Here is a 27,226-nt window from a genome sequence, read left to right as displayed (position 1 = left end):
AACAATTTAAACTAATAAAATTGACCTACAAGGAGTATTCTGGAAGAGGAAAAATAAGACAAATATAAACAGATTTCATTACTGCAGGATCTCTCACAGACTTTAATATGCTAATGTGCACTGTGCATTTCCTAAAGGAGGCTATGAGATGCAGTATGTTACAGCTTTATGTGCTCAAAGAACTTTTTTTTTCCTTCTACACAACATCTATAAGGCACTAATGTTTCAGAAACCCAATAACTTCAGCATAAAAAAATTTTAGGACTACAAATACTATTGCAGCCAGTTAGAAAAATAAATCAACATCTAATTTTTAAGCAATCACTTTCTGGTGAACTCTTCAGAATAAACTAATTGTAAAATGCACCCCCGTATATAAGGTTCAATTAATTACTGATGGCGTTCTTCCCAGAATAATAAATTTAGTTTTGGAGTTGTTGACCTTAAATTCCTCTGGCTATATTTCGGAAGTAAAGTCAGTTGTCAATTGGAGAACTCCAAGTTTATGCCACGGGAGCAGTCACCCACATATAGACCACACTTAACTTTTTGTTCCCTGAATGACATCCATCTCATCCAGAGGTGCTATTGAGGCATCAAAACACAAATTTAAAAAGTCTTAGATTGAGACCCCCAGGATGTCAGCTCTGAGACAGACTTGAGTGTCAGAAGGTTTGCTGGGAAGAGCTCACAGACCACCTGTAGGGGATGGGGGAGGGCTTGACAGGGTCCAGAAGCATTTTAATTGTGATTTGTTCCCAAGAAAAACCTCAGGGATCCTGTAGAGGGCTCTGGAATCAGGTAGGCCCTGAGGGTTACTCAGCCTAAAGACAAGAGGGTTAGACATTGACAACCTCAGATCAGACTAGTCCTTATATGCAGGCTGTCCTGGGGACAGGGCTTAACCATGGGCAAGAAGTTCTCTTTGGCTGAGGGTAGTTTGCAGAGAACTGAGAACCATTTCCAGCAACGGGGAAAGTGAGTGCCTGAGGTGTGAAGGGAGAGCTGGACAGCACGTCAGCATATAAATCAGCAGCCAAGATACCCCAGTCTCGCCAAACTCAAAAGGAGTCTCAGACCTGCAAAAAAAAAAAAAAAAAAAAAATTCTACCAAATCTGACACTCATGCTACTAATGGACAAGCTCTGTTTAAGAATCAGTAGCCAAAGTCCTAGACCGTGTTCATATTGGTTTTTTTTCTATAACAAGTAATCATAAAACTGCAAATAATCTTAGATGGTTACTAACAACTCTACTTCAGAGTGTAAATCATAGAACAAGAAACTCGCCGACTACTTTTGCCGTGAGGAGAAGCTAAAGGTTCTTCGTGAGGTATGAGACATCAGACTTCTCTAAGGAAATAAGAAATCCATAAAACAAAATTTAACTTCAAAATGATTTAGAGTGGACAGGTGTGGTGATGCATACCTATAATTGGAGCAGCTTCAGAAGCTAAAGCAGGAGGATTGCAAGTTCAAAGCCAGTCTCAGCAACTTAGTGAGGCCCTAAGCAACTCAATGAGATCCTGTCTCTAAATAAAAAATAAAATGATCTGGGGATGTAGCTCAGTAGTTAAGCACCCTTATGTTTGATTCCTGGTACCAAATTAAAAAAAAAAAAACACAAAGATTTACAGTAATTGTCTAACAAATATTTTTTAAAAGTCCTTTGCCCTCTGAGTATCACATTGGACAAAGTAATTTTTTAAAAGATTCTAGACTTCTCCCCAGTTGTCCTTTTTAATATTTCAACAATTCAATCTAAGCATATCTGCTGAGTAACATCCTTTTTGAGACACCAGGCTTCATATTAAAGGTATAGAGATGAACAGGAAATTCCCTATGGAAGAGAGGATAGACACGTAAACAGGTCATCATAAATCAGCCATATGTTCATTCATTCATTCAAGTATATCTAAGAACCAACCATGAACAGGATACACAACTCTTGCCTTTATGAACTTATGTGCTACATGTGAGTACTAAAATGGAAGATAGCAAAAGATGCCATGGCTTTTGAAGATGAGCCACAGCAAACTTGATGGGAATAGGCTTGGTGACAATAGCAACTAACCTTTATTGTGTGCTTAAACTGTGTCTGGCTCATCTAGCAATTGATTTAGCTTTCGAATTAATCCTGAGACAGTGATAGTATTAATAACATTCCCTATATACAAATGAAGAAACTAAAATGTAGATTAAATGCCTTCATCAAGCTCAAAAGGTAGTTAAAAGCTTAATTAAGGTTAAAAATGTATACGTGGCGGGTCTGTGATTCTCAGAGGAGATAACTTTGGAATCGAGCCTTGAAAACTGAGTAGGAATTTGCCAGATGAACACCGAGAGGGGCAGTGAGAGCATTCCAGACACATGGAACTGCAAGTTCACAGTCATAAAAATGTCCAGAAATGCACAAGTCTGCGGGTAGGCTGCTCAGGAGAGGAGCAAGAGTTAGAGCCTGAAAAGTAAGGGTACTGGGGAGCTAGCAGACTAAGAAAGGAATCATACAGCCCCCAAGGAAGAGACTGGAAGAATGGAGGCAACGGGATGATGCGAATTTTGTAATAATATCAATACGAATACAAATACAATGGTTAACATGCACCGAGAGCACCAGACTAAATATTTGCAAATTTTATCTCATTCTAGCTTTACTACAATCCGCTGAACAAGGTACTGCTATTATTGCCTTGTATAAAGGGAGAATGCTAAGCTTTAAAGGGAGCCACCAGATTGTTTGGGAGTCTCCTATTTTTGAGTTGGAGAGCTGGAATTCAAACACAAACAACCGTGATTCCAAAGCTGTGTTCTCAGCTGCATGCTCTACTGCACAAGTGTTTGATGTGGTGGGCAGGAGGATGGCCACAGGGCAGCCCAGGAGGCACATGAAGCAGCCCTCAACCAAAGAGCATCCACCTACCTGTGGGTTGGAGAAGAGATTGGGGAAACATGCATACAGAGGTAGCCCTGGACCCTTAGTGAGATCTGGCAGTGAGAAGGAAGGAAGAGTCATGTAGTATCACCAGCTAGCTGTATGACGAGGTGACTCCATGAACCAGGAGAAGGGGTGGGGATAATCCCGGAGATATAAGTGGGACAAGGGAGAATGACAGACTAGGCTGCAGATGGAAGCATCCAGAAGGCAACCTGATATTTAGGTCTGGAACTGAGGGGAAATAATTACCTTTTAAGGTACAAAATTTGGCCACAAACATTTTGAAGGACTGAGAGTGGTTGCATTGTCTAAGGGGAATGTAAAGAATAAGAAAAGGCCAGAGATGGACAGAAACCTAGAAAGTCCCAACTATTCAGGAAGGAATCCATTTTCTCATCTGTAAAAATACGGAGCTACTTTTGCCTTCCTTAAAATCTACTTGGAAAACGTGGAAACAAATTAAAACAAACAAAAACTCCTTGGGAAACAGCTTACATATAAAGCATGTTGTCATTAGTGTTATTTCTGGGGAAAAAAAAAAAACTCATCCTCTATCACATGTGAAGTTTTAAAATACTTCTGGGTGGTACATTTCTGAAGAAAAATAATCTAGCTGAATGGTGTACATATTTAGCCATAAATAAAAATAGCACTATAAGTTTATCAGTGTCATTGCCCTTCCTGCCACCCTGAGCCCATGTTGCGGAAGTCAAGTAATTCCACTTGGCTGAAACACAGTTGGCTTTGGATGGAAGTGATGTATGCTTCCAGCTCTCAGGACATTCCATTTTCTAGCCTTATTTATGTTCTTGCTTCACCCTTCAAGCTAAAAGATTAACCACTGTGTGGCTTACCTGCCTCATCAAGAATCTGCACAAAAGAGCATTTCTCCAGTTTCTTTTTTAAAGCAAAGAAAAACTTCCCAATGTTAACATGTAGCAAAAAAGAGGAAAAAAAAAAAAAAAAAGCCTGTTTGGTCCGCCCTCCCCGGCTGTTGCTACCTTGCAGTTTATGACATACACATAGAGGGAGGTCTGATGAAGTGAAGGAGGCAGCCAGAGAGCAGCTCCATCCCCGTGGAAACCAGGAGCCCCTGGGTGCAGACAGCTCTTCCTACTTTCCCGTGCAGTTCTTTTGTGTCACTTTGAGAGGGGTTTGTGGATGATTTATCAATGTGTGCCTGCTCAGGCGAGCCCCACAGGGAGGGAGGACCCAAGCCGAACGGTGGCAGAGGAAGCCAACAGGGACCTCACAGTGCTGGAACTGGCTCGACTCTTGTATGCAGTTTTTGAAGTCAGCAAAAGAGAAATCAAATTACTATCATATTATGCTGCTGGAAGCTCAGAAAGAGGGGATTTTACACCGGCTTCATTACCATGCGAGATGCAGCTAGGCACAGAATAGCCAAGTATGTCTACCGTATGGACCCCTGAAGACAAATGTAAGTTCTCATGCTGCTCTCATTTTATTGCTGTGTAATTTTCTTTTCTGGTTTGAAATCATGCTTGGCCAAAATGTAATCATTTCCATGAGAATTTCTGGTGTGGAAAGTTGTCTGCTAATCTTCAGGACTTTTTCTTTTTCCTTTTGTTAACTAAGCAACATAATACAAGCTGAAATTCCTGATAGCAATTGCGGCAATTCAGCCTAAGACTGAGAACTATAACCCAAAGTATATCCCATTACTATGGGTTTAACTCTGGATGCAATTTTAATGGACTTTCCTAATATAGACTGTATACATCCTGTTTTGGATTGCATGCTATTTGAACATTACTGTGGCTAAACTAGGTGATCTGTCTATCCAATCAAATGAGATATAACTAAGAGAGATTCTTAGTAGTTACAAAACTTTTCTTCTTTGGCCAGGATCACATTTGACTTCCTGAATTCTCAAAACTCTGCAACCTCTGTGATAAAAGTTCATTCTGCTTATTTTGCCCTTCTTTGGTGGAAAAAAAAAAAAATACAACCCAACAGAGGACGCCACTAAAATTGTGAAGGCAAGCAATCTAAAGAGCATTGCCATTCTTAACTACTATGATAATAATGGGAGAGGGAAAAGACTGCAAAGGAGTCCCACATGTACATCAGCATCCGCACGACAGAGCTCGGGGATAGAAAGATAAACGTTGAGCAGAGGCTATAACTTGTCAGTCTTTCAACACTTCATCTGCTACAAGTTCCGACTCCGACATGGATATTCTCTGTGAAGAAAATTCTTCTTTGAGCTCAACTCCGAACTCCTTAATGCAATTAAACGATGACACAAGGCATTATAATAATGACTTTAACTCTGGAGAAGCAAATACTTCTGATGCATTTAACTGGACAATAGAGTATGAAAACCAAACCAACCTTTCCTGTGAAGGGTGCCTCCCACCAACATGTTTCTCCTTACTTCATCTCCAGGAAAAAAACTGGTCTGCTTTATTGACAGCTGTAGTGATTATTCTAACCATTGCTGGAAACATACTCGTCATCATGGCAGTGTCCCTAGAGAAAAAGCTGCAGAACGCCACCAACTATTTCCTGATGTCACTTGCCATAGCCGATATGCTGCTGGGTTTCCTTGTCATGCCCGTGTCCATGTTAACCATCCTGTATGGTGAGTGGCATTAGTTTCCCAGCTGTACCCACACTGATCACAAAGAGCATGTGCATGCTGTTAGCAGATGAGCAGGGGCTCAGCGGGTGAACTGTGAATATGAAGGTTTATTTGTAGACCAGGGTCTATCACCATGTTATGCTAGTTACTTAAATTTTAACCCTTAAAATGATGTTTCGCTTGAAAAACAAAAATTAGACAACATTAGCTGATCATTTTGGGGTTTTCTGTATACACTTTATGTAGGAAGATAATGATACAAGTTTGTGCTTCAAAACATGGGGGTGTATGCAATAATGATTATAAATATCCCAATATCATCATCAAGCAATAACTTACCCAAAATTCTGAATCCACTTGATTCTTAATCCTTTACATTCCCACCTAATTATTCCAGACTTAGGACAGAACAGTTTTATCTTTGTCACACAGTTTTCAGCACTTCTTAATGGAGTGGTAAAACCTTCCCAATTACCTTGGAACATTTGCAGAGAGAACATTAGTGGTGGAGTGGGTTTAATGTTAAAACATTCAAAGTCTCCATTAGAATAAATGAATTACTCCAGTTTTAATTGTTGCCTGCCCAAAGAAGCTAATTTGGAAAAGTGCCTTTGAATTATATCCTCAACTCTTTAAAAATGCATATGCATAAAACTCCTCCAGTCTGGTTTGGAGGAGGGTGGAAAACAAATGGAAAGAGATTAATCTTGCTTTCTTCTCAACAGAGTTTGACACAGTCAAACCTCTCAGCAAGTCTGCAAACACTGGGACGGCTTCATTGGGGAGAATGATATTCTTTCCAAAATATGAATGGTACAGCCAGATTTCTCCTTAAACAGAGAGCCAAAGAGAGAACACTGAGGTTGCCGACACTGGCACATTGGCAATCAGCTGGACCTTAGAGATTGGCTAACGAGGTGCCTGTGAGAGGAGATTTTCTAGCCAAGTTTAAAGTCTAATTTTTCTTTTAAAATTCATCTATCCCTGAACAGTATGAAGGAGGTAAGCAAGGGAGAGCAGGCATCAGTTTGTACAGGGTCATTAATGATCACTGCAAGGCTAACCCCCGCTTCACCATGCAAATGTCACACCTAAATAATTTCATTAAATTTGCCTGTCATTTCCCAGACATTCTGGAGGACTTCTCACTTCTAAAACCCCGCCCCACGCTCAAAGGCAAAATCCAGTGGGGGCGGGAAGTGAGGAGGGTGACTGTGCAGGAACCTCGGCAAGAGGGGGGTGACCGCCCCCAGCCCAGTGCGTCCCTCCTTCTCCCCGCCCCCGCCGCCCCGCAGGATGGGCGGGAGCGCTCTAGCTGGGCTTGGAAGGCGACCACTGGCACCACGGGCTCAGGGTGCAGGGGCGCCCCCTGGCGGCAGCTGCTGGGCGCATGGCTGGTTCGGCCCAGAGTCCTGCCCCCAACCCCAGACTGGTCCCTATGCCTATGGCAACCTGCGGGGCGCCCAGCAGTCCCACCAAAGGATATGTCCCACCAAACTAAGGTCTGTGGCTGTGGCTGCCTCCTTCCAGGAAAAAAAAAAAAAAAACGCTCTGAGAGCCAACATCAGTTGGGAACAGGCAGAGCCTGCTTCCCTAGCTGGGGCTCTTCCAAAGAAGACTTTCTTTTTGCTCAAGCTCTGTCCTGCACCCTTTCCTTATCTAAATATCCCTTGTGACATCTTGGTAGACAGTAGGTTCATATATGGAGAGTTTGCTCAGCTTTTTGGTCTGTGGTAGCGTAAAGGAAAGCAATCTTTACAATTTTCCTTCTCTCATGCAGGCAGATCTAACACCACTGCTTATACTGTTAGCAAAACTAATTAACGCTTTATATAACCACTTGCTCCCTCCAGAACACACAGAAACACGGACACTTTGCTTGTGTTCATAAGGCGTCCTCTATCTTCCTAACACAGGAGATAGCCTGCAGTGCTGCCTGGATAGCAATCTTTCAGGGAGATCTAAAGCCCTTAGAATATTTGTAGCCCACCTCCCGCCATCCTTCTGAGAGAATTATTTAATTCTACTGTTTGGCCTGGGCATCAGAGCCAGATCCGTGTCTAATGCTCACCAGCTGACTTTAATGTGACATCCAGGAGTAAGAATGGCAGTCTGAGTTCTCCAAGTGTGGTCTTTGGACCAGCAGCATCACCTGGGAATTGGGTAGACATGTAAATTTTTCAGCCTGCTCCAGAGGTACTGGATCAGAACCTCCAGAGGTGGGTCCAGCAGTCCCTATTCTAAGAAGCACTTAAAAGAGTCACCTGTTCCCAGAAGTTTGAGAACTACTGCCCTGAAACAAAGCTCAGAGAAAGGACACAAGTTTCCCCATGTTTGAGGTTAACACCAAAAGTATCAGTAGACAATTATTTTTCATTTTTCTTTTTTTTTTTTTTTTTTTTTTTTTTTTTTTTTACAAATAAAGTCCCCATCTGGATTTTTAACCATTTAGCCACTTACCAATACCATTTATTGCTATTACTGTGAGACTAGATGATAGTTAGGATAATAATACGAGACTAACCTTAGGACTTAAACCCTGAAGAAAAATATGATAGTACAGTGTGAGAGGTACCCAAATAGAGGAACTCAAAACACATCACAACTTTGAACATAATTCATTTGAAAAAGTAGTTTTGCTAGGTGAATAGAGCAGGGGAGAATCCCTAAAGAGTAACCATCCAAGTTAACCATACCACACTGATAATTCTAGACACCAGAAATGTTCAAACCTCATGTTCATCAGTCAGGTCAGCAGTACTGCAGTTAAACAAAGTTGCTATTAGAGTTTGTTCAGATACTGAAATTTTCTTGTATCATTCCATGCCACCACTTGTGCCTGTCACCAAAATGAAAACCATTGCCTCAGGAGGCATGAGGCTGCTGACTGATGCTAAGCTTCTGTATTGTAGGGTACCGGTGGCCACTGCCTAGCAAGCTCTGTGCGGTCTGGATTTACCTGGATGTGCTCTTCTCCACGGCCTCCATCATGCACCTCTGCGCCATCTCCCTGGACCGCTATGTCGCCATCCAGAATCCCATCCACCACAGCCGCTTTAACTCCAGAACTAAGGCATTTCTGAAAATCATTGCTGTTTGGACCATATCTGTAGGTAAGCAGGAGCATCTGCCAGCCTTGTTTGAAATGACAGTTCATGCCTTCTCGGGAGACTTGTTCTGTTTCATTGCATTGAAACCTGACATCGAGCTGAATATATTGTTTGGGGTGTTTCAAGATTATGTCCTAACATAGTAATTATCAGATTTGCTATAGGAAAAGAAAATCTGTTTATGTCACTGGCTGACAATATTATTTGTATTGCTTTGCCCAGGTAAGAATAAAAATAACAATAGGGACAAAATCAGGAATAGCTGTGCTGTATTCCCCAATTGTCACTTTCAAGTTCACTATTCAGAATTCTGAATCTACCAGAAACCTCTGATTTTATAATCAGTGGACTTATGGTCAATACAAGTGTACAGATGCCCATACCAGAGAACATAAGGCTTCAGGAGAAAGGTACCAGGTTACAACTCAGAGGGAGGTGAGGACAGAGAGAAATGGCAGGACTTGCTTAGGAACCATGCATCTCAGCCTGCTCAGTTCCTCTCGGCCCGTCTCCATTTGTATACCACAGACCACAGGACTTCAACCCACTTTAGTTAGGTGTGTGACAGATGATCAATACTGGCAAGAAGTGAATGTATGTAATCAACCTAAGTCAGGAAATCCCAGGTAATAGAAACCGAAGGGACAGTTCCCAGGCAGCAATGTCAATTGTACCCATCACTTCAGCAAGCTTTATTTGTAACCAACGATTCCCTGAGACTTGTTACAAAGTCTCAAAGCTCCTGAGATGGAAATGCCATATATATTTAAGGTCATATGAGTGCCAGTATCTACTTCCATGAGAGGTCATGGGATTTGATGGCAAGTTGAAATTCAAGAACTTGTGTAAAGATGCAACTTTGTCACAAAATACCAATCAATAATAGCCAGCACTCAATACAACCTCATATATTTGGTTCCCACTTTTTCTTGCAGTGGGAACTAATATGCAATCAGCAGAGTAGATATCTCCATTTCATAGCTGAAGAAACTGGGATAGTTTCTGCATAGCCCACAGGTGGTAAGATGTGCAGTGGAATTTTCTTTAATTCTGATAAGAACAGTAACAAGTTACATTTGAGTAATTACCAAATTTTTGAAAAGTTTTATCCATTTTCCAATTTGATCTACACATTATGGTTTATAGTAGAAAATTCTATCACACTTACTTGATAAGTTAGGTAACCAGAAGACAGAGGTCTTGTGGGTTTCTGAGTCACACCTTCAACTTGTGCCACAGCTAGGACTCTGAGCTTCTAGCACCAAACCCTGCTCTTTCTGCTATGGGTAACCACATTCCTTAGGAAATAATTTTTGCTCCAGGAAAATGCTGTGGTTTCTGGGCCTCTGCAATCTAGGATTTATTCTACTAGGAACAAGAGTGAAAGGGCAATAATTTCCAATCCAAGTTGTACATGTAAGCCCCCGTGGAGAACATTCTGATTTAATTGGTCCAGAATGCAGCCAAATGATTCTTATGTACAGCCAGGGTTGAGGACCACTGAGACAGATTGTCAGAGAGGGAGATAGGATGAGCAAGGTGGGTCAGGTATAAGGCAAATGAAGCAGTGATTAGTAAAGTTACTCTACTTTTACCCCATACACTATCCCATTGGTGAGACAAACTGGGAGGGTCCACCATCTCTTATCCTCAGCCATACCAACTCCCTCATCCTAGTCAAGCTTCATAGTAGTACCATTAATAAAGCTAACAATTTTTAACATTGACTATAGACCCAGTAAACATCTGTAAATATCTTACAGAAAATCACCTATTGCACATATTATTTATAAACAGGAGTCAATTCAGGTCAGTTTGACTCCAAAGCCTATGCTTTATCTATTACCCAAAAAGGAATTCTACTTCTGGCTCTTTCTGGCTATGACCCCAGGAGGCAGGAATGGTTATGGGGGTGTTGGCCAAGGGTCATTCATCCATTTGGTCAACAGAAAATTTATTACATATCTGCTATGTCCTTGGCACTGGGCATACTAAAGCTTTTCTTTTCTAAAGCAAATCTGAGGAATGTAATACACATTCAAAAATCTCTCACAGTGCAGTTGGAGAAGTTAGTTAAGGAAATACATAAAACAAGTTACTCAGCCTTTATTCTAGAAGTCTACGGCATGTTTGGCTGAAGAGGGAGCAGGTAGGGAATGTGAAAATGAAAACATGAGTTCTACTGAGGGGCCCGAAGAAGCTCAGCACAAATATTTTCCTGAATTTTTTCCTCTAGTATTTCTGTTTCTATGGTTATTTTGTTTGTTGCTCGAGGTTTTGTCTTTTGGTTTGTTTGCTCTGTTTTCAATTTAGATCCTTAGTCCAGTTGGAAATTTTTAATTTTCTAGTTTTACTGAGGAATAACTTACAAATTGACGGAATTTAAGTTTCACAATGTGATTGATACCATTTCACAAAATATAAGTATACCACAATTCCATCATCTCACCCAGTTACCTTTTCTTTTGTGGTTACAACATTTAAACAAATTGCAAGAGCAAGTTCCATATTATTAGCTTAGTCACCATACTCTACATTAGATCTAAAGTTACACAAGTTTGTACCCTTTGACCCACATCTCCCCGCTTCTCCTTCATCTGCCCTTGGCAACTACCATTATCCTCTGTTTCTATGAATTTAACATTTTTAGGCTTTGAATTACAAGTGAGATCATGCAGAATGTATCTTTGACTTATTTCACTTAGCACAATGATCTCAAGGGACATCTGTTATCACAAATGGTAGGATTTCCTTTATGACGCCATAAAAATATAGCATTTCTATTTGCATGTGGTCTCACTTATTTTTTATTACCAATAATTAGAGCTTCTTCAACATCTATTGATATAATCAGTTTTTACCTTCAATTTATCGATACTCAGTTTTCTTGATAAATTCTTATTAAGCTAATTTCTTATCCAATTTTTTTGGATATATCTTATTTCATCTTATCACCTTCAAGTTGTGGCTTTTTTTTTTATTTTAAATGTTAGCTGTAGAAAATAAAGCTTGTTTTTTATCCAGTCAAACTTACTTTTAATTGGATTACTTAGCTCTTTTATATTCAACCCAAGTCAGTATTAGATTTAAATCCCCTCTCCTGGTCTCAATTTTTCTACATTCCAATCTCTCTCCATTCTTGCTTTCTTTTGGACTAATCAGGAATTGTTCATTCATAATCCCCTCCTGTAAACCTGTTAGCTATTCATTCTTTTACATTCCTTTAGTGATTATAACATACCTTTTTGATCTCAGTAGCTAAAACAATTCCTTGAACACATCTTGTAAATGCAAAGCCTTTAGAACTTTTTTAACTCCACGTATCCTGTTGCTGTGCTGTTTCCTGGTTTCTGCATGTGCATTTCTAAACCCATAAGATGGCATCATAGCCGTTCTATTGATACATATTTATTTCCCACATGTTGTCCTGTTATTGCTTTTTCATTTCCATGACTCTGCCTGGCTTCATATTTCTTATGCCTGAAGAACTTCCTTTAGAACATCATGGTGTTTGTTTTTTTTCTTTTTCCTTCAGTTTTCGTTACTTTAGACATCTTTATTTTGACTTCATTTCAAGCACATTTTTGCTCAGCTTGGAACTCAAAGTTGGCAGTCTTTTTTCAGCACTTTCTAGGTAGTATTCCAAAATTTCTAAATTATATTCCTTTGTTAGAACCCAGGTGTTAGTCTTCTTGCTGTTCCCTAACAATCACTACCCCTGGCTGCATTAGAATTTGTATTTTAGCAATTTGACGATGATGTACGTAGGTATGGGTTAGTTTTGTTTTTATCCTACACGGGGTCTGTGTTGATTCTTACATTTGTCTTTTCTCTTTGGGAAATCCCTTGACGAGTATCTTTTGTTTTTACTTCTGACTGTTCTTTCTCACCCTCACTTTTGGGACTTCAGTTTGGGTGCAACAGAAATTTTACCCAAGTTTCTTGTGACTCAGCTTTCTCCATTTTCCCCCCAACTTTTGCCCCTCTCTTCTTGCCTTAGTCTGGATAATTTTGCTGACTTTTCTTCTAGGTTATTAATCCTCTCTTCTACTCTGTTGCTAGACTCATCTATTTTAATTTCAGCCATTATATTCCTAGTCCAGATTTTTCCATTTACTTCTTACAGATTTCAGTTTTCTTGTAATAATTCTCTAGGTTTCCATCTATGTTCTTTAATATTAATCACAGGTTTCTGGATATCCGAATTACCTGGGGATTTCTATTTTCTGGGTCTCCCCCTCACTGGATTCTATCAGTGATAGGAATGGTAATTTTTTAAATTAAATATTGGGCCCTGTTGATATTTCTCCAGAGAGGCATCCTGTAGCTTTAACAGACAAAAATATAGGTCCCCTTAGTCAAATCAGGGATTGAACTTATTTTAAACAGGATTTTTGTAAGAGCTGATCCATTTCTAGTTTATCCTCACCTCTACACTGTACTCCTTCATGATCCCAGATGACAACTCCATGTGTTCTCCATTTTATGAGCTTTGAAATGCAGTTTTTATATCCCCAGCCCCATGAACTGCCACAGACTCTCTAGCCCCTGAGCCTCACTCACCAATTGAAATATGCCTCAAGGAGAAAGAGGGCTCAGACCATCATCTTCCAGTTCTGCTCTTCCCTTCACTTCAAAATCTGACCTCCTCAAATCCTGGCCTCCTTAGTAGCCTTGACAAGTCGGGTTTTTATCTCCCTAGCCCCCAACAAAGGGCCCCGAACTCTACTTTGATACTAATATCGTCCTGCCTTTACGTTTGAATCTCTCCAGTGCAGCTTTTCTCGTCACTTCATTTTTCATACAGTTTAGTTCCCTTGCTTTGTATGCATTTTCCTAATTTATAGATGAACTTTACTTTTCAAACAAAATCTGACAGTCTGCCTTTTGATATTGAAATTCAGCCTGTCCGTGTGTACTGTGACAATCAACATCAGTTTTATTCCAGTTTATATTTTCCATGGAGTTTTCTTTGTAATAATTCACCTTCCCCTGCCCCAGAGGTCTACTTGCAAATGTTTTCTTCATTTCACATTTCCTTCCAGGGAATGCCCTTTACCCGTCCAACCTACTTTGAATTTCTGTTAGACTTTTCTATTCGTTTTCTGATTAAAGTCTCACCCCAAAATTACTACACTAACATTACTATTAATATATAAAAAATTAATAATCACACTAAATTATTTTATCATATACCCCCGAGTCCCAGTTCATTTCACAGGGTTTTTTTTTTTTTAATAGTTTTTAAGTAACCTAGTGGTGGGTCAGATGTTTTCAAACAAGTTAAAAATGCAGAAATTACAAATATAGACCAATTATATGAAAGATGTTTAAAACGGCTAAAATCAATATAAGCAAATTCAAAAGAAAAATATTTTTCATGTATTTGATGCAAACACCAAAGGTTGATTTTTTTTCATTTTTGTATTTTAATTTGTTATCTATGACAGCAGAATGCATTACAATTCATATTATACATATGGAGCACAATTTTTCATATCTGGTTGTACACAAAGTGTATTCACAGCATTTATGTCTTCATACATGTACTTGGGGTAATGACATCCATCTCATTCTATCATCTTTTTTTTTTTACCCCCATGCCCTGTCCTTTCCCCTCCACCCTATCTAGAGTTCATCTAATCCACCCATGCCCCCCCACCACCACATTATGAATCAGCCTCCTTATATCAGAGAAAACATTCAGCATTTGGTTTTGTGGGATTGGCTAACTTCACTTAGCATTATCTTCTCCAACTTCATCCATTTAGCTGCAAATACCATGATTTTATTCTTTTAATGTTGAATAATATTCTCCAATTTCTTCATCCATTCATCTGCTGAAGGGCTCTAGGTTGCTTCCACAATTTAGCTGTTGTAAATTGTATTGCTATAAACATTGATGTGGCTGTGTCCCTGTAGTATGTTGTTTTGAAGTCCTTTGGGTATAGACCAAGGAGTGGGACAATAGGGTCAAATGGTGGTTTCATTCCCAGCTTGCCAAGGAATTCTCCATACTACTTTCCACATTGGCTGCACCAATTTGCAGTCCCACCACCAATGTACAAGTGTACCTTTTCCCCCACATCCTTACCAACACTTATTGTTGTTTGTATTCTTAATAGCTGCCATTCTGACTGGAGTGAGATGAACTCTTAGAGAAATGCAAATCAAAACTACTCTAATTACTAGACATGTTAAGATACAAACAACACCTACATTTTGATAAGGAAAAAAGATGACAATAGATAAATCAAACAAACAGGCAATTCACAGAAATGTAATTTGAAATGGACAATTAGGCTCTTGAAAAAAATGTTCATCCTCTTTAACAGTCATGGAAACATAATATAAACCAACCATGTAATAACATTTTTCACCCATCTGATCAGCAAGATAGAGTGAAAATACCCCATGCTGTTCTGGAGCTGGTACGTACTCATATCCAACTTCTATAGATCGAATTGTTGGTTCTTGGACAATCTAACAAGTGCTCTTAAAATGTGACCTCCCAAACCCATTTGAGAGAATCTATTCCATTGAAAACCAAAAGTACATATAGGAATCTTTAACACAACAATTCTGAAGTGTAGAAAAGTGGAAAGGTTGGGTTGTGTTTGGATATATTAGTTTTATATGTTAAGCATAAATTTGGAGATCTTAAAAAATATTGAGTTAGGGCTATTTGATACTGAAGTAGAAGGATGTCTATGATGTCAAATTTAAAAAAAAAAAAAAGGAAGTTTGGGGTGGAATGCATGATAGGAGCGGATTCTGATAAAACAGTCATCATAATGTATAGGGATATGTATTGTTGCAGCACAGAGAAACTCTCAAAAGACTTCACACTTATCAAGATGAAATTTAAAAGGATGGCAGGATTGTTACTTTCTCCCTTATACACTTCCATATGGCTGTATTCAGCACAAATACTATTTACAAAGTGTTTTGCATGATCAACAATAAAATGCTTACCTCTATCAGGTCAGATTAGGCATCCTCAAGCAGGTGGATGACCTGCAAGTTTTGCTGGGATCTAGCAAATGGCGACCTTGAAAAGCACATCATAGACTACTCTCGTTTTCTTACACTAGGTATTCCTGATCCTTGCTGCGGCTTCTCCCCCGAGTGCTACCAACGGTGTTGTCATTCTATGGCTCACCTAGGCTTCCATCTAATTCTCAGAAAAATGAGCATAATGACAAATTAATTGTGTTTTCCATTTGTGAGCTGCTCCAAGTAAAAAAGTGTTGGCAAAAGAATGAAGTATTACATTAAGAATGATGCTGGGATTCTCGGTGGGTTTCGCTTTCCCTTCATCAACCAAATTTCTATGATTATAGGTAACTGGGACTTCAGTACAATCTATGGATCTATTGGGGGATGGGGACCTTTCCTCCCAGTGATTGCCTTGCTAATGCCTTATGGAAAAAAACAGATGCCAGATTATTTACCGTCTTTAGCAAAGGTATATATTAGATGGAAAAAGTGAAAATGACTATTTTCACATTGTCATTTTCTGACAGGCAAGCAAAGACACCACTTGAAATTCTTTTTCCAGAAGTATTATTTCATTTCAGAAATATATTTGTACTCATGGGGTAATTTTGAAGTGAATCTAAATAAAAATGTTTTCCTCCCTCAAGGCTAAGCATGGCCATGTATTTTCTGCATTATTACTTTTGTAATAAAAGGCAAGCTGTGTCATCATCACAGCTGTGACACCATATGTAGAATCTTGAACTGGAAGCTTAGGTCCTCAGATGAGCTTCTTGCCTTATCACTGTGGGTCTATAAGGAAGCTTTGAGGGATAGTAAAAATGTATCTTACTATAGTTTTTTTTTGTTTTTTTTTTTTACTTTTATATGGAATTTCATCATCTTTGCAGGTTCATGAGCAAACTTAGATTGTGTTTCCTACAGTTGGATGCTCATGTTTTTACTGTAGAATTTAGTGATTATAAGCAAAAAGTCCGGATTGCCTGGATTTGAATCCTGGCTCTATCCCTTATAAGCTCTTTGACTTTGAGCAAGCTACAAAATATTTTGGAGCTCTTAAAAATATTGAGTTGGAAATATATGCAAAAATATTCAATAACTCTAGCAAATAGAGAAATTCAAATCAAAACAAAGAGTTCATCTCACTCCAGTCAGAATGGCAGCTATTAAGTATACAAACAACAATAAGTATTGGCAAGGATATGGGGGGAAAGTCGCACTCGTCCATTGCTGGTGGGACTGCAAATTGGTGCAGCCAATATGGAAAGCATATTGTGCTTTCCATTTGTGAGATCCTCCAAGTAAAAAAGTGTCTGATACACATTTGGGTATATTCTAGATTTTCTTTGCTAGTTGGTCAATCTATTCCTTCATCTGTAATATAATTTTGAGGATATATAATTTTTATTATCTCAAATCTAGACTTTGTATTTATTCAGACTTCTCTTGACCACTTTCATTTCCTTATTTATGAATTTTATAAATTAGTTTCCATCCAGTTCTAGAAAAACTGCCCCTCCCTTTTTTCAGAATTGCATTCAACTTTATAAATTGACTTTCTCAACCTTTTGGTTGATAGACTTCTGAAGTTTCTTTAATTCTGTTCCCTCGTGTCCCTTTTTTGCAATTTTTCACCCTTGATTTTTATGTGGAATGTAGCAAATGTACATAAAGAAATAACTATGTTAAAATCTTGGCACTTAGGTTGAAAACATGGATCCACCACTTAGGTCAGAGAGGAAAGACAGGAAAATTGTACATATTTCACTATCATATCTTTTTTGGGGAAAAATGCTTGAAAAAATAAATCAACTGAATAAAATGGGCTCAAAACCAGATGGTGTTCTGTCAGCCTTGCTGCCTAAATTGAAACATTCAAGGAGTCCACGTGGGACCGTCTCCTCTGGGACCAACGGGTTTATGCCCAATTCCCTCAATGCCTGTGAATCAGCCTGAGAAGTAGATTAGAGAGACCCTTCTGGCAACCAGGACAGGAGGGCTGTGGGCCCCCTTTCTGTCTCCTCCTCCTAGGTCATATGGAAGGTGAACATCTACCAGGATTCAAAAGGAAACATAATTCTAACTCTCCTTTCCTGCAGTTTATCTGCTCATTTTCTCTCCTGGAGTAAAGAAATGAAATTACCTCCGATTTTTCCTTTGCCTTTGTTTTTGCCCCACCACACTCATTAATTAACATCTAGCTTTAGGCACTACCCCAGCCTGTAGGTGGGAGGATCAGCATTCAGGAGCAGGGATGCTCACAGCCAGGTTGAGCGAGGATGCAATCCATCCCTAGAGTATTGCAGCATCATGCTTTCACTCTCCAAAACCAAGGTTCCATAGGGCCACCACCAAGCAGGCCCCTTTTGTCCCTTGAGTACAGTGACCCTTCCCATCTTCTGTCCATTGGTACAGGAGAAGTAGGGACATCTTGCCTGGCCAGCTTTTCTCATGCTTAATAGCACAGTTGGGTAAGAGAGATATCACAGAGAGCTTAAGCTCTTAGAGAACATGTCCTTGGTTGTCCTTTAGTATACTAACTTAGGAGTGACAAGCAATAATGACCCAGGCAGCTCAGAGCCAGCCAGAGTGACAGCTGACTTCTCTCTGCATGGTAGACTCTAGCCACAGCCATGGAACAATGTGCTCAATAACACAGCACTTGGTAGCTTACACACCCCACAGCCACTGAAAACTAGTGAGAAAAAATAATAAATGATCAGACAAAGGAAAAATGCTTTCTCATTTGTCTGTTGGTTTGGCCTGGCTTTTGGACTATGAATGTCTTTGCTTTTTTTGAAAAAAAAAAAACGACTATTGTTGCTTCTAGCTATTTAAAGCAGAAGAATAGCACCCATATGCCCTTGGGCTGTGGCAGGAACCCATAGGTTCTTGAGGTTTCTATTTTCTCCAAATCTATCTGGAACCAACAGCAAAAAATTTTCACCAAGCCAGGAACTATGGAAGACTATCTGATCATTTTGTTTTCACCAGCATCCCTAGTGACCCAGCATCCCTCCTCAGTCCAAAAATATCCAGCTCTGGAGCATGCTGGTGACCAACCTTCATTGTTGCTGTGCTGATGTTAACTAGAGCTGCCAGAGAGTCCCACACTGTGGATTGGGAGGCTCTATCTCTGATGTTTCTAACCTTAACCAGATCCTCATCATTGCTACAAATTCTTTATTTCAGTGCATTTTTAAAAAAAAAAAATTTAGTTATACACAGACACAATCTTTATTTATTTTTTATGTGGTGTTGAGGATCAAACCCAGGGCCTCACGTGCACCAGGCAAGCGCTCTGCCACTGAGCCACAGTGGCTTTTAATCAAGTCTTTTTCTATTGAGATTCTCTTCTCAACCTCAGATTGCCACTCTTAAGTAGATGATCTTGTCCCCTTCTCTTAAAAAAAAAAAAAGCCATCATGTACAATTTCCTTTCCTATTCTATTTCCACTTTTGAATTATACCCATGTTCTTCCATGTTTCTACCTCCCAGCCTTCCCCCAAAGAATCAATTCCTCTCCATTTCTTCAATTTAGATCGATATGCCTTCAAATTCTACCTTTGCTTTTTTCCGTTGTCTCTTCTCATTCGTGTCCAAAAGTACCATCCAGCTGCAACCTCCTTCCCTTTTATTGCTCTTGTCCATATCTTAAATGCTCTCCTAATTTCCAATCAAATCTGAAAGACTTTGTATCAATTCCACTCCTGGGTATACATGCAAAGGAAATTAAATCAATATGTCAAAGACATATGCACTCCCATGTACATTACAACACTATTCACAATACCCAAGAAACGGAAACAACCTAAGTGTCCATCAACTGATGAATGTATTTTAAAAAGTAGCGCATTTATATATATATAAATAAATAAAACGGGACTACTATTCAGCCTTGAAAGCCTATCATTTGCAACATAGAGAGAAACAGAGATCATTATGTCAAATGAAATAAATCCAGGCACTGAAAGACAAATGCCACATGATTTCATTCATATGCAAAATATTTTAAAACTGGTCACTTAGAAGTTGGTAAAAGAATATTGATTACCAGAGGCTGGAGCAATTAGGATGAAAAGGAATAGGGAAAGGTCAATTGGAGTACTAGGTTACAGTTAGATAGACGCAAGATGTTCTGGTGTGCTGTTGCACAGTAGGGTGCCTATAAGTAATAATGTGATGTATATTTTTAAAAAACTAGAAGAATTTTTAGCTTTCACCACTAAAATAATGTTTAAGAAGATGTGTAATCTGATATAAACATCCATACAATATGTACATGTATCAAAAACACTTCATCGTATTCCATAAATATGTACAGTCTTGTTTTTATGTATAAGTTAAAAAGCTAATATTTAAAATGCTGATCCTTTGCCCTCTTTATAGTCATGAATCTTCCAAAGGAGAGTTGGATTTAACTTGCCTTCAAAATGGTATTTCTCATTCTTGAGTTTCATTGGCAACTCCTCAGTGAATTATAAATCTGATAATGAGTCACCAAACAGTTAAATCATATATTCAAGTAAATAAGAGTCCATTCTCACCATGAAGGAGCTGATAGTTCAGGACCACGAAGGAGACAAAGTGAAGTGACCCTTTGTCCCTCCCTGCCTCTGCAGGCTGACATCCAGTCGTGGTGGTAACTGGAGCTGAGTGCCCTAAGGAAGCCCCCCACTGATTTCAGCCCTTTGAGAAAGCCCCTTGGTCCCCTTCCACTTGGATATTTGTTGACCCTTTGCAATTCAAGCAATTGCCTTAAACCCTGCTAACTTTTGCTGCAGTTTTGTCTTGTATTTGTTTCAGTCCTTTAAGTTCTTTGTCCTTACACCAGATCCCATCTGCCATCTATTTCCCAGAGGCATTTGAAATACCAATCATCCTTGGTATTTTTAAAATACCAATGAAATGACATCTTTTTCTTTTCAAAGGTTATGAATTGTTCTAATTTGTTTCATCTTTTTAATCATTAAAATTTTTTTTTTAGAGCGACCCATACTCAGACACAATTGGATCCACACAAGAAAAAAGTGTATATGAATACATTTGTTATTTACTGTCTTACTTTCTTCTTCTTTTTCTATTTTTTTTTTTTTTTTTTTTGGTAGTGGGGATTGAACTCAGGGGCACTCAACCACTGAGCCACATCCCCAGCCCTATTTTTTATTTCCTGAGTTGCTTATTACCTTACCAGTGGCTGACACCGACTTTGAACTTAGGATCCTCCTGACTCAGCCTCCCAAGCCGCTGGGATCAGAGGTGTGCGCCACAGCTTCCGACTTTACTATCTCTTTTATTCATTGAATTCCGTGGGTCTTTTCAAATGTCTCCTCCCTTGGCTTCTCTCCCCTCCCTGATCATCTCTGTGGATTTTTCTTTTTCTTTCTTTCTTTTCCTTAAATGTTCGAGTCTTCCAGAGAACCATCCACCTTTCCACTTCCCATTCTCCTTGCTTATGCCAAGTCCTCTCCATGTCCATGGATTCAGCTGTTACAAACCTACTCAACTGTTTTAAGCTATATTCTGGCTCACAGTGCTCCTCCCCGCTCACCCCAGGGCTTCAGACTCTTGCCTTCAACTACCTGAAGGACACCTCTAGCCAGAAGACCTACAGGAACCTTGGTCCTACCAGATCAAAAGCTGTACTCATGGCCTGCCCACTTCTCCTCCTTAAGTCTCAACCTCAACATAACATCAATACTTACTCAGTTGATATCCACATCCCCCTTCCTCACTTCCACATGCAAGCAACTGACTAATCCTTTTGTTTTTATTTACTCACTGTTTCCTAAGTCAGTCTCCTCCTTCCATTCAGCCTTCAGTATCTGTCCCGTGCTACTGTGAACTTCCCCCCTCCACAGATTCCCTGCTCTCCTTCTCCACCTTGCCTCGAGATCAACCTCGTGAACCGCAGGTTGAAGAAGTCACTCTCCTGTTGGAGGCCATTTGAATGCTCCTGTTGCCAGCGGAGTACAGACCTTTAAACGAAAGACCCACAGTCCCCACAGATCTGGCCCCTGCCCACACCTCTATTGTCTCACCTACCACACTTTGTCCCACCACTGATTTTCCAGATACACTAGTTAGCATCATGTCATTTCACTCTTATGACTTTATTTAATTTTCTGCTTGAAATGCCTTCTCATCCCCTTACCTGGCTAACTTTTATTTCCTTCTATTCTGGAACCACTTTCTCCAAGAAGCCTCCTTCCTATGTGCCCTATTCTGAATCTTCCGTGGCCCTTCATGTATTGTCTTTTCACATATTTTATTGTAACAGTCCTGTTTATTTCTCCACTTGGTCAAAAGCTTCCAAAGAGCAAGAAACAAAGAGCAAAACAAAAATGCATTTCAACTTGCTCCCAAACTATATAATAGGAAATGCCTATCCAGGCATGCAGGCATTCAAATATTAATTTCTGGAGTCTGACAAGGAAGGTACTCTTGAAAGAAATTTTATTAACCTTGTGCTCAGTTTCAAAAGCTGTCTTTGGATTGCTTTCCTATACTTTAAACCGAATACTAACAATCATAAAAATAAACTAGTTTTATTTTTCTACTTAATATCACTATGTTATAATCATTATAAATGCGCCATTAGTTGAAGCTATAAGAAAAAACTGTCTGAGGGTTTCATTTTGTTTTCCTTTTTCTCTACCTGTTGGTGAACTTTAGTTTGAGATTTTTCAGATTTCTTTAGAAAGCATTCAAGAAAGCCAGGTGTAGTAGTACACACCTGTAGTCACAGTGACTTGGGAGACTGAGACAGGAGGATTGCAAGTTCCAGATCAGCCTCAGCAACTTTACAAAACCCTCAGCAATGAGACAGACCCCCATACAAAAAGGACTGGGTTTATAGCTCAATGGTAAATTACCTCTGAGGTTCAATTCCCAATACAAAAAAAAAAAAAAAAAAAAGTATTCAAGAATCTTTCTGAGTTTTCTCATGTCAGAATCCAGTTCCATATCAGGAAGTTTTCTCTTTAAATTGATTGTATCCACAACAAGAAATAGTCTAAGGAGAGGTATAATATCTGCTGTCCTCCTTTGTCTCAGGACCTTACCATTCTGGATACTTAGTAATGGAATCTCCATATTCCACAGTCCAAGCATGAACTTTGCAAGTTTAGATTATCATCTTTTTCCTTCATCAAAGAGTCATTACATTTTGGGAAGCTGACCTATATGAATCAAGTTTTAGTAAACTCATTGATTTAAAATGTAGGTATAGATTTTCCTGGGTCCATTCATCTGCACGGGACCTTCCTTTCTGGTATGAGAATCCTCTCAGAAGACCGTATTAAATAACAGTGCCATTAATGAGGGTCCACAAAGATCCAGGAGCTTCACAAGTATGCAAGGGACACCGGTGAAGATCAAATGCACGTAAAACCATCTAACAGAAGGTTCAACACACGATCATGAACGTTTTTCTTTAAATATGAATCAAAATATATGTGTACAGCAAACAGCTTACAATCTAATGGAGAAACCAGCTATAGCAGAAAACAGAATTTGCCATTGCACTAAAAATATAAAGAACTCTGTGAAGGTCCAGAACGAGGCAAGATTTCATGAAAAGGGACATGTTGTCGGCAAAATGGAGGAGACAGAACTTCCCAAGAAGAGAGAGAATAATGTGGGAGAAAGACATTATGACAGGGCTTTAAAAGCAAAGCATAGAAATAGCACGAACTTGCAAAAAATATCCTTTAAGGAACATCTAACTCTAAAACTGAGGCCCTTTTCCACTCTGGGAGTATTTATAATCAGGCAGGACCAGCTATCTAGAGTCAGAGCATCTTTGATGGTACTGGAAGAATGCTCAAGATTTCCTAGCTGTTGGACTCTTTTTCAGTATTTTGCTTTCATCAAAATAGCATCATACCATTAATATTATATTTTATATTGTATATTATATTTTATATTTATATTTATATTTTATTTTATATTTTCAAGATTAGCACTAGTCACACTGAAGAGCAGTATTTGATGACTTTTAGAGAGGTATTTTGGGATCATGGATGAACAGAGAGCTATATTTCTATTAGACACATTTTCAAAATCTTTATTCCGGAGAAGCACTTCTAGGAAGATTTCAGAACAATTTCTGAGGAAACTTTTTGGTTTTTATTTCAAAAACTGGCATTTTCTGGCTTTCATTCTCTGTCTTCGGTTATGGGTCTGTAATAGCTTTTGCTTTTACCTTAAGGATTTGAGAAACGTGAATTATACTGGCACTTTAAAGAAATGTGAAGTCTTCAAAGTCTGTTAGTTATCTAGTTTTTCTCATTTTTTAAATTAATGCTTGATTTCAGGAACTAGGACCACTGGCTGTGGTGAAGTGTGAAGTTGACCAGGCATATCTTGCCCAATTTAAATTGGAACACACCCATAAGATCCTTTAGGGTAACAATCACTAATGCTAAAAATCCTTTAAAATCTCTTAAAACATGAATTAATTTGTCTTCTACATTTTTCTATGACTCATTGGATTCCTTTTCATATTCCTGCTCTTTTATTAAATCCCAAATGAATCACCATGAAGGTTTATGTCAGTGACCCTGTTACATACTGTGTGACCAGACTAATTCCCATGCCACTTATACATTTGAGATAGAAACTTTGGAGACACCCCCCCCCCCCCGCGCCCAGTTGACATAAAAATCAAGTCTGACTACTCCAGAGTGCTCTTTATTTCTCTAGTAGGTCAATTACTCTGTCTGTGGTAAGGGTAATTATTTATTAAATGTGTTTCGTCTCAATATTCAATCTTATCTGAAATAGAGACATGATTCTCAATTATTGGCTGTTCTTGAGGCACTGAGGTTTATGTCTACTGATTTTGTCTTAAGCACAGACTTCTGATTGTCTGGCATATTCACATGATGTGCCAGACACAGCACACCTTTATCTTCTTGTAAATTCTTTGTGTGCATCCCAGGTACACTAGCTCTCCAACACATTCCTACCCCAGTCTGTCCAGCCAAGCATCCCAATGCTTATATGTACATTATGTGTTGGATGATAGTGATTCAGACCCTAATCCTGTCCTTGTATCACTGTTTTATAACAGACATGCTTCCTAGATGTATTCAAAGACATTTTGCAGATTGGTTTTGCTCTTATAACCATGTATTAGTGTCTGACCTATATAAGAAGAAATATTAACATGTATATGTGTATTATATATATATATATATATATATAATATATATATTATATATATTATATATGTGTATATCCATATGCGCATAATAATGTATGTATCCATTATTCTAGCTCAATTATTTCGGTTGAATAAATGAATGAATGAGGTGGGGGGAGGAAGAGAATAAAAAATAAAAGAAGGAACAAGGAAATAAGAGGGAGGAAATAGTTTCCCAAGAGGTCCTTTTGGTTTCTTCCTGACAAAGTCCTTTCTAAATTAGAATGTCCTCCCAGGCCTGTGGTGTGTATATGGGACCTGACTTGGAAAAGGACAACAAATGAGAGTTTTGGATGGACATCTCTGAAGTAGCTTTTCCAGTATTTTCAGAGATTTAATGTCTGTTTCCATGGAGATGGTTTGGCAAAGATGGTTGTCAACAGAAGCCAAGAATGCAAAACATATACCATGAGAATTTCACATTCCAGTTGCCAGGCAAAAGCTGGCACTTTTAAGTTGCACTTTGTCTTTTCAATAACTTGGTGCTTTAAACTCAGCAGGAGAACACCTTATTAATTCAACCAAGAAATATTTTCATTAAATTAATGAGGTTTCATTTTTGACTGTTTACATTTCCCATAACAGTGAAAGCAATTACAGGGACAGTTTTAGTAGAGAATTTTCCTCGGGGGAATGGACAACTTCAGGTTCAGGTTTTGGCCTTCAAAACCCCCCCACCTCTAGCCTTTTTCTCAGTGAACTACATTAGCCAGCACTTGCTCACCTGCCTATTGTGAGGTATTTTATCATGTTTGAATGAACCATTTATCAGAATGTTAAAAAAATAATATTAAGCCTAGGAAAAAAAACAAAAGAATGAGTTGTTAAAGTGAAATATTTCCAAGCATCCATAATAACCATTCTCAGGTAAGTCTGAATGGAAAATTGAGGAACACATCACCTTTGCATGAGAGCCCACTTATGACTTTTCTGTAAGAAAGTAACGAAAAGTACATAAGAATTACTGAGAAATGCATATTCTTAGAGCCAGTTCCTGGATGATCTGATTCCATAGGCTCTGAGAAGCACTATCTAAAAAGAATACTCAGTTAAGGATTGGGAAGAATTTGAACATCCTATGAATCGCACAGTATGAGTACTTGGTTTTAAAATTGTAGCTTTTCTACATTCATATATGCTTGCTCAGGCAAGCACTTCCACTACTGTACAGAGTGGTCAAATAATCCATGGAATGGTGCATATTAGAATTTTAAACTCTCAAAGGAAGGGGCTGTGTCTTACTGTCTTTGAATTCATCACCACTAACACAATAGGCACTTAATAAATGGTAAAACTGGCCATTGAAGAGCCAATCCTGATTGTTTCAAGCAGGTGTATTGCCCTTGATTTTTTAGAATTTTCTCTCACAGTAACTCTGATTTAAAGTTCATGTTTAGGAGTTTTCATTTCTGGTTGGTGAGAAGGTAGAAAGGAACCTTCTCACATCTCAAAGAGCTCCATATTTTAACAACCCTATCAGAATGCAAGAGGAAAAATATAAGATACAATTAAAGCAATTTCCCTGGTACTGTTTTGAAACAATTCAGAAAAATCAAACAGTTGAAAAAAAAATCTTAAGTCTTATGAGGCATTTGTCCAATTAAATTACATTTGATAATCTTTTTCAGTAATCAATTCCATTTTCTGCTATTAGGTCAACACCAAAAATTGCCATCAAGCCTCTGAACAAAAGATGTTTTTGTTCTGTGAGCAAGGAATTCTACTTGACGTTTCCACATGACCTTTAGAGCCAGCTGGTTGTGCAAGGATTGAACCAAAGGGGTTCAATCCCTAATACAAAAAAAAAAAAAAAACCTAGTGATCCGATTAGTACACATGATGTCACCTGCAACTCTCATCTCTGTCTGCCAACCTGGAAAGTCCACTGACACTTTGTAATTATTTTGAAATAGAGTTTTCTCTTGGTTGAATAAACTAGATGGTATACTGTATTGAAATAGCAATGCTAAATAGTCTATTTTCAGGATGGTACGCTTGTTTTTGCTTTCCTTTTCCATGATAGTTGAATGCAGAACAGAAAATTGATTATTTTGCAACCTGACCAGTGGCTCAGCAACCTGAAATAGGATAGCAATAGAATCAAACCAGGAGAGGACTGACGGGCCAGAAGGGGATCTTTTTTAAACCAGCTTCTGCTTCAACTAGAATTAAATAGATAGCAATCAAAAAAGGAGGCAAGGTTTTATGATTGATTTCCTTTTGATTTGGGTCAAAATTGATCCATATACTTTATGGGCTTGGAACAGATTTTCACCAGGATAGAATAAGAAATATGATTGCATTTATATCTCCACATCAAAATTCCAGCATATGCCAAAGTCCAGTGATTGATGAATTGAGATCAA

At 38.8% G+C, this 27,226-nt stretch overlaps 1 protein-coding gene across 1 annotated transcript in view; it reads left to right on the top strand.

The window, feature by feature from the left end:
- The first annotated feature begins 5,130 nt into the window (after positions 1-5,130).
- Htr2a (5-hydroxytryptamine receptor 2A) overlaps positions 5,131-27,226 on the top strand; it is a 56,015-nt gene continuing 33,919 nt past the window's right edge. Inside the window, exons 1-2 of the mRNA XM_076872546.1 lie at positions 5,131-5,542; positions 8,455-8,655. Coding sequence (XP_076728661.1) covers positions 5,131-5,542; positions 8,455-8,655 — 613 coding nt within the window. The remainder of the gene's footprint in view (positions 5,543-8,454; positions 8,656-27,226) is intronic.

Source organism: Callospermophilus lateralis, chromosome 12, assembly GCF_048772815.1.
Source record: "Callospermophilus lateralis isolate mCalLat2 chromosome 12, mCalLat2.hap1, whole genome shotgun sequence".
NCBI lineage: Eukaryota > Metazoa > Chordata > Mammalia > Rodentia > Sciuridae > Callospermophilus > Callospermophilus lateralis.
Note: the sequence above shows the minus strand (reverse complement) of the source record. Positions and strands in the feature narration are given on the sequence as shown.